This window comes from Psittacula echo, assembly GCF_963264785.1.
Source record: "Psittacula echo genome assembly, chromosome: 1".
In the NCBI taxonomy this organism is placed as follows: Eukaryota; Metazoa; Chordata; class Aves; order Psittaciformes; family Psittacidae; genus Psittacula; species Psittacula echo.
In genome coordinates this window covers 48,831,340-48,839,639 of record NC_137735.1, presented here as the reverse complement: position 1 = coordinate 48,839,639, position 8,300 = coordinate 48,831,340, and the positions used below count along the sequence as shown (strand labels likewise).

General features: G+C 53.5%; 1 protein-coding gene across 1 annotated transcript; it reads right to left on the bottom strand.

Annotated features, from left to right (window-relative positions):
* Positions 1 to 501: 501 nt before the first annotated feature.
* CLDN23 (claudin 23) lies at positions 502 to 1,203 on the bottom strand (the record flags this gene model as incomplete). The annotated part of the gene is made up of 1 exon (XM_080630752.1): positions 502 to 1,203. The coding sequence occupies one exon, from the start codon at positions 1,201 to 1,203 to the stop codon at positions 502 to 504; it is 702 nt and encodes a 233-aa protein (XP_080486878.1).
* Positions 1,204 to 8,300: the final 7,097 nt, after the last annotated feature.

The following is an 8,300-nucleotide window of genomic DNA, read 5'->3' as shown; positions in this document are numbered from 1 at the left end:
CTTATCTTCCTGTTTGCACTTGTCTCAGGGACTCCTTTCACATAACTAAGCAACAGTTCAAGACAAGTTCAACCTTTCTAGGTTGCAGCTTGCAGCTTAAGGCTTCAGCAATGTTAGATACTCATGCTAAGCAGAACTACTCATACAAAAGAATACACTTAAAAGAATTCAGCTGACTGAACTTTATTTACAACACTCACGTGGGAACACTGGAGCTACCTTTGCCCAAGCTGCTGCACAGTGCAGGAAGATGAGCTAAAAGCTGCATGGAGAGACTGCAGCCAGGGCTGATCCTCAGCCCAGCACAGCTTTGGCACAGTTGAGGGACCTGAAGCACAGTAGGCTTTTGAGGAGGTTGCAGAGACTCAAGCCAAGTCCTTGGTCTTGTTTCCAGCCTGCTCTGAGGTACCCCAAGAGAAGGGCATGGCTTGGAGGGGCAGGAGCCAGTGCTCCTCTCAGTGCCAGGCAGGCATTGTGCCCACTGCTGTCCCTGTGTTGGGGCTACAAGTCAGAGTCACAAGGCAGGGTGCTCCTCCACTGCTGTCCATGTCGCTCGTCCTCCAACACATCCCAGGGATTGCGGTAAGCCCCAGTGGTGGGGCATGTCTCAGCCTCCAGCACAGGGCTGGGGGGCAGTTTGGGGGCCCTGAGCTTCTTGCAGCAGTGGTGGAAGCTGAGGGCGAGGGCCAGCCCCCCCAAGATCTCAAAGCAGCTTCCCAAGTAGCTCAGCACCAAGCTGTAGCCTACAATCAGTGTGCTGCCAGCCGGTGCAGGCAGTGCCCACAGCTCACGGGTGTACCAGGAGGCAGGCACAAGGCTCAGCAGCCCTGAGAGGAGCAGCACAATCCCTGCCACGCCAGCCAGCGTGTGCCGTGGCTCCTCCTGCCAGCAGCGAACCCCCAGGGCAGCCACCACCAAGCCCACCAGAGTGAGCACCAGCGAGGAGGGCATCATCCCTTGAGCCACTTGCACAGGCACCTGCTTGAAGTAGCCCAGCTCGTCAGCTTGCCCGCAAAGGCGGTTGTGGCTGCTCTGCCGCTCCGTGCAGATGTCCCAGATGCCCTGCTCCGTGACGAGATCAACGGGCTGGTCGGGTATAAGGCTCACCTGCCGCCAGTTGGGTGCCAGTGTGCCCGTGAGAGTCAGCAGGAGCCCGCAGGGGCATAGGACCAGCCCCACGATCATCGCTGTCGGTGTCCGCATGCTGGGGAGGTGGGTGAAGAGGCACAGAGGTCCGCGGGGAGGTCCGGGGGAGCCGGGGCCCGCTGCTCGTCACCCGGTCAGAGGAGGTGTCCCTGGTGCCCCAGCGCTGCTCGGCGCAGGCAGCGGTGCCCCGAGGCGAGGCAGCAGCCCCGGAGCCCCGCAGGGTGGTCCGTCAGCCCGGCACCCAGGCTGTGCCCGAGGCATGGGGAGGTGCCAGCGGCAGGAGGAAGTGCGGGCAGGGAGGAGCCCGGTACAGGCAGGGCTGGCCGGCACCCAGCCCCGAGCGCCTGCACCGGGATCGGGGGCAGGCAGCCGTCACGAGATAGAGTGGGCACTGGGACATCTCGGCGTCACACCGGGGCTGGGCAGCGCTCCGTCCCCACGCTTCCCTGCTGGGGAAGCGCAGGACCCTGCTATAGCTCCATCAATTAAACTATCTACTGGATTAATGTGTGAAAGTCATTAAGATGAAATGCTAGCGGCTCTCACGGTTCGTAAGGACCCCGTGGTATCCCCAAGGCCCAGGAGACCTGCCCAGACCCTGGTCTACGTTTTCATAGAATCACAGAATCATTTATCTTCTTGCTCTTCATCCCAGCAAGCATCTCCTTGGTCCTTCGAAGACCACTCCTGAGATCAGCTCTGCTCTTCCTTTCTCAGGCTGCGCTCAGAGGCCACCAGCAGGGACAGCAGCTTGGCTCCCAGTGAGAAAAGTCCCTGGGATATCCATTGAGAGAGGTACAGGAAGTCACCGCATTTCAGAACCCCTATGTGGGATTTTGAGCCACAAAAGGCATTGATCTTGGGCCTCTGATTTTCATACTGCCAGTCACGCTGAGCCCAAAAGAGGGCAGCATCCTCCGTGTATTAATTTGGGATGATGAACCCCAGCTGATCTGGAGGGCTGGCTGCATGTTGTGCTCCACAGTACCTCTGCACCGCCATGGGGTCTGTGTGGGTCTCTGCTGCACCAGCTGCGCCCCAGCAACCTTCCCTGTGCCTCTGTCCTACAGCTATTCCTGAGTGTTCCCAAAGCCGTGCTGCTCTGTGGGTGCCACATCGTTTCAAGGACAGATAGCGGAACTGTTAAACACTGGATCTCAGCCCAGCTGGAAGGCAGGGTGGATTGGGCTCAGTCAGAGGCCCATGTTCCCAGCTGCGCCTGCAGGGCAGCAATGCTGACAGCCAGTTGTGCGTAGCTTCAGATCAGGGACACCCGGCTTTGTTGTAAGCAGGTAGTAGTTTGCTGAAAATTGGCACTCCTCAGCTAAGAAACTAAGCTAAGGGGTTACTCTCATTAACTTCCACCCTACTCCAGACATGCCAAGCCACCCATTTCTGCCTATGGAGCTGTGGGTCCAACCAACACACCAGCTGCTGCCTGCCTCTTGTGTTGCCCAAGGCTGCCATTTGCCATAGGACCCCAGCCCTGACCAGAGCTGAAAGAGCCTGAAATCTTCTAGTCCTGACTCTCACAGGAGGCTGTATTTTTCTTTCCAGTTGGACATGAGGTGCAGGTTAGGTGTGAGAAGACATAGTTCCCTTTGGAGAGAGGGAGGCAGAAGGAATGGGCTGGAGGAGAGCTGGGTGGCATGGTGAGCCTCGGTGATGCATGTCAGTGCTGTTTGGCTCCTCCCAAGCTCAGGAAACTTTTACCGAGGTGAAAAGATGCAGCTTGGTGGCAATGCTGGCAGGTAAAGCAGTGGTCACCTGTGGACCAGCCAGGCTGAGCTGTAGCTGTGAGTGCATGGGAGCAAGCCCTGAGCCCTGTGTGGCTGACAAGGGCTTTGCTCCCCATCCCAGATGTTTGTGTGTGGGCCATGCTCCAGCCCTGCTGGAAAGAGAGGAATTCTGCATCTTGTCAGATTTGCTCTTATTTTGTCCAGACAGGCCAAGAAACCTAGAGGCCTGCAGCTCAGGATGCAGGGGTCCCACAGGTACCCCCACCCTCGGCTTTGCAGTGCCTGCCCTAGGATGCCTCTCCGTACAGCACCTTCCTCCTCCCCTTGTCTGCTCCCCCAACAATGCTCAGCCCCTCCTGCCCTCACTCCCACAGGGCTGAGTATAGAAGGTGGCCACTGCTTGGATCTGCACCAGCAAGTGGAAGCCGGGTGCTGGGAGCATTGCAATTAAGCACTAGGGTCAGGTTTAACAACCTGGGCTTTTGCAATTTATTAATTATGCCCTGGAGGATGCATCTGCCCTTTGGGCTGGTGCCCAGGCTCCTGACTGGGGTGATGGTAAGCAGATTAGGTGATGTGGCCCTGATGCTGGATGACCTGCCCTGAGTAAACTCGGGAAGGAAACGGGATTAACAGAGCTGTTTCCCGATGCCACAAAGTTATAGATTGTTCATTTCTTCCCTTTTACTTTCTAATGAGGCAGTATGAAAAGCAATTCAAATCAGAGCCTGGCCCTCTCCAAGCTCTGGGGAAGCATTTAGAGCCATCTGGTCTCAGAGATAAAATGGCCTGGCTGCAACTGCCTTCCTTCCCACATTTCCCTAGCTGCTGAGTGGGAAGAGCCACCTTTCTTGGTGTTTCCTACTTCTCCAAGGCTGTGACTTACTTTTTCCTACCTTAGCAGAGTCACCTCTTTAAGAACGTGGTAGAAACTTTATCCAGACCTGGCTGAGTTAGCTTGCGTTTGTAAATTGGAGGAACAGCAGAAGGCCTTGAACTAACTGGAACTGGAAAAGATCCAGGGCAGGGTGGTCAGAGCTTGAGATTGACTACAAAGGAAAAAAAAAAGACTTAAAAAGAAATCCATGGTGGGCTATTGGGTGTTGAGTGGCTGCTTCCAGCCTCAGATACCCTGCGTTGTTGAAGGCTGGGAATGCATTCAGGGCAGTATTGCTGTGTTCAGCCTGTTCCCTGCCTCCCTAGGTGTCTGCTTGCAGCCACTGGTGGTGATGAGACCCCAGACTGGACAAGTATTAGTGTCTCTTACATGTCAGTGGCTCAGTGTAGGATCAGCGAGGATAAGACTAGTCGCTTTTGGGTTAAACCATTATCATACAACTGAGTAGAGCTTGGTGTAATAGCTGGGCCTTTCCGAATGCCAGAAATGGCCACAGCTGGGGAACACATGCACACAACAGTCTCCATAGCTTCCTCTGTAATCCTTAGTGCTTTCGAAAAGTGGCTTCCTGCATGAAGGCAGCTCTGCTCCTTCACTGTCTGCTGTGCTCATGGCACTGAGACCAGTATGGGACAGGGTATGTATTTGTGAAGGGGTTACTCTGACTCCTTCCCCTCACTGCTGCGGGACTTGTCCTCAGCAGCAGCAGGATCTCTCAGCATCCTGTTTGCTGTGTGGGGAAGAGCAGGGGCCAGGGCTGTTTAGCAGAAGCCTGCAGCTGGCAATTCCTGTTTACATCCCACTGACCCTGGGGCTTTGCCTGCATTGTATACAGCAAGGTCCCCCCATACCACCACACTGCCTGCATGTCATGCAAGTTAGATGGTACCTGACCACTTCTTGGGTTCAAAGAGGCCATGATGGACTCTGAGCCATGTGGCATTCAGGGCTGCAGACATGACAAACACAGTGTGTGCACTGTGCCCCACTGGGCTCCCCTGTGCCTGGCAGGTGCCCAGCAGGCACAATGCTTGATCCTGGCTGCATCTTTCACCCTCTCTCACCTTAGGAGAATTCACTTTGCAGAGCACCACGTCCTGCCTGCTGTGTGAGATGGGGACTGACTGGGGATGGCACTCTGGGGGGGCTGCAGTTTCCCCTGGTCTAGCTCCCTGGACAGGTCTACTAGCCACCTGTGTTTGCCTCTCTTTTGTGGTTGAAACCCTGCAGGCTGGAAGCAAAGCAGGATGGCTCCAACAGCCCATGCTGGACTTGTTTAGCATAAGACCTGGTTGTCTGAGCCTCTCCTTATGCCCCATTCTGCAGGAAAGTCTGGATGGAAGGAAAGAGGTGTCTGGATTGAAGGAATTGGCTCTGACTGTTCCATTTTTGCTGCTTTTTGTTCTAGAATTTGGAGTAACGGACTTTGTAAGAGCGCAAAAGGAGGGTGTCCCATTGACAACTCATTGCTTTCAAGCCATGGCCCAAGCAGCGTGTGAGTGCAGCCAGGACACACTCTGCATTGTGCAAACAGCTGCAGTTGCAATGGGCTTCTCCCAGACTGACTCCCAGCTTCCTCCCTGGACACACACACTACTGCCTTTGTGCCCGCTGGGAGGCCAAGGACAAGCCCCCAGGAAAGACAGGGTCCTCCTTGCTATCTAAATGTGGAACAGACATCTGTGTGTCCTCCCCAGAGCATGGGCAGCGGTAGTCGGCACCCAGTATGCGGCTCCATGCTCCAGCTCTGCAGCCTTCAGTGCAAGATGTCTGCAGACAGATTCATTAGCCTTCCATTTGCCCATTGACCTGCCACACTCCAGACTGGCCATGGTGCTGATGGTAGCCTCGAGGATGCACTTCAGAGGGGCTATCGGAGACCAGGGGATGTATTGAGTATGCAATGGTTTGCAAGCCCTGTGCTGTCAGGTCCCACTTTGGGGCTGTGACCCAGCAGTGGCTTATCATGCTCAGGCCTGTGGCTCACAGGAGTCTTGGCTGTTCCATCTGCTCAAAACTCAGCATGAGGGAGCTGCATAAACCCATGCCATTTGGGGGCAGCATCCTGTAATGCCTGCAGGGAGCAGTAAATCCATCAGCGAGTGCTGAGGTTGTTCCCGCTTTGTTCCTGCATCCCAGCTGTGACTCTGAACACTATTCAGACTAGGTCTTGGGAATGAGTTGCTGAAAGCCTTATTAGGTGCCCCCCAGGTATTCAGTCACCCGTTAAATTCCTTCACTTTCAAACTGCTGCACTTGAACTTGCCAGATTGCCAGTGCTGCTTCTGAGTCTTTGCTTTCAGTTCAGAGAATATCTGAAAAGCGTTTTTGCATCTATATCTGTTTTTGTCTGGCTCGGTGCCGGAATGGTTGAGAGCAGTTTGGACATGCAGTCCTCATGATGGGTTTCAGCCAGGGAGAAGAGAGCAGCTGAAGCTATGTCTGGCTGCGTGTTTGTCCAGTTCCTGGGCCACAGAGCTTGGGAGCTAAAGGGCAATGCCAGTGCCCGTGGGTACAGGGCACGTTGCAACTGGCAAGGCAAAAGCAGCACTTCATGTTGGGGTTCATGTAGTTACTGTACATGTGACTCATCTGCGCTTACTTTGATCTCTTGTTGGGCTGAAAGGCCTGAAACCAAAGCACAGATGGCTCATGACTGTGCCTTTATGTATTTTCTAGCAGTTGGGTCAGTTCTGTGGGCCAAACCGCTGGATGTATGGCCCAGGCTGAAGGAGAAAAGGCCTGCTTAAACCTCTCCTCTTGAGAAAGCCCTGGGCAGGAGGCAGTTGGGTTCCATGCCTGTTCTGGGAACTGAGAAGCAGCATGACTTCTGGGCTATGGGAATTTTGTTCTGATAGTTTGAGATGGAAAGATAGTTGTGTCTCTCTCCCATGTTACTCGCTGGTGAACAGATTGCCCTGGTTTGATTCGCAGGAGGATCCTGCCCCCTTTGGAGAAAAGCACAGGACTCTTCCAGGTTAGTCAGGAAAATCTTGCAAAAGAAAGGAAAATCATAGAAAATCATAGAATAGTTAGGGTTGGAAATGACCTTAAAATCATTTAGTTCCAACCCCCCCGCTAACACTTTTCTTCTTGGCAAGGAGTCAGATCCATGCAGCACATCCTGCCTTCAATGTACTTGATACCATCAACACATACTTTTGAGTGGGTCAGTGCATCAGTGGAGACAAAACTAATTGATTTTGGCATGGAAAAGCCAGTGGAATCACCAGCCACAGAGAATGTGAAGTATAGGTACAAGCAAAGCAGGATTAGTCTTGGGTATCTTGTGCCTTCCCTTTTATATCAAGGTAAAATACCACCCCTGTAGACCTGTGCCCTGCGGTTCTGCCACCATCTGCTTCTTTCTAGCCTTGTGTCCCCTTGGGGAAAACAACATTGTGCCTGGACCTGTCATCTGAATGTTTAAACACACATGCATGGCCAAAAAGCCACTGGCATATGGGCTGGGGCAAGAGGAGAGTGTGTGAGGGGGAATATCACCATTTGCCATGGTTCTTATCTTCTCATAATATAAATTCACTGGGTAAACAGCATTACTGGTAGCCCTCATCAAAGGGCTTTCTGCTGCTGTATTTCAAAGACTGATGCTAAATCATCAGGGTGAGGAAGTTCTTTATGAAGTGTAACAGAAGTCCTGCCTTGTCCTAAAATTCCAGGCTGCTTCCAAGCTCCAAGAGACTCCTCTTCTCCTAGAAGGATTCCCCGTGTGCTGCATATATGAAGTGCCTGGCAGGACTTTTTTCCATGAAAGCTCACATGAGCTACAGGATCACTTGGCCCTGGGATATACGGGTGCCCTCACTCAGAGACTGGGAAGCTTAATACCAGTGACAGAAGAAAGCTGTCATGTAGGTGGATGGGATTTTGGTCACCTGATAAAACATGGAGGACTGCAGGATGGGGGTCTTTCCTCCAGGATGGGGTGGCCTGACCATTCTTGCCCTGGGAGATAGGGGAGATTTCTACTGGTGATATAAGCCTGTGCCCCACTCAGATGGGGCATTCTCACTGATGTGGCTGGGTGTTTGTAGCTGGCTTCAGGGCTGCCCTTCTCTGTGGGTGTCCAGGGCAGTCATCCTTGGCCACAACATGTTTCTGGAATCAGCTCCCTCTCAAAGCAGGCAAACCCTGCAGGCTACATGGAAACCTGGTACCCAACAGTATTCCCATCCTGGTGGAGTTCCATTAAGGCTAAGCTATAATGAGAGCAGCTGACCCTGGCTAGCTGCCTGTCCCCATCACCCTTGCCTCTGCTGGCCACTTGGGCAGGAAGGAGAGGGCAGGTAGACACAGCAGTCATGGACAGGGAAAGCTAGGGTCAACCACCTCCATGCCTTAAGTATGAATCCCTCTGTGGCACCAGTTTGGTCCCTAACACTTATTCAGTGATGGGAATAGAGCTGCAAACATCCTTAAAACATGTGATGTGTCCTCCTCTCCACCACTGGAGGAAGGCTTGCTTCCAGCATGTTCCCCCGCCTGGTTTGTGGCCT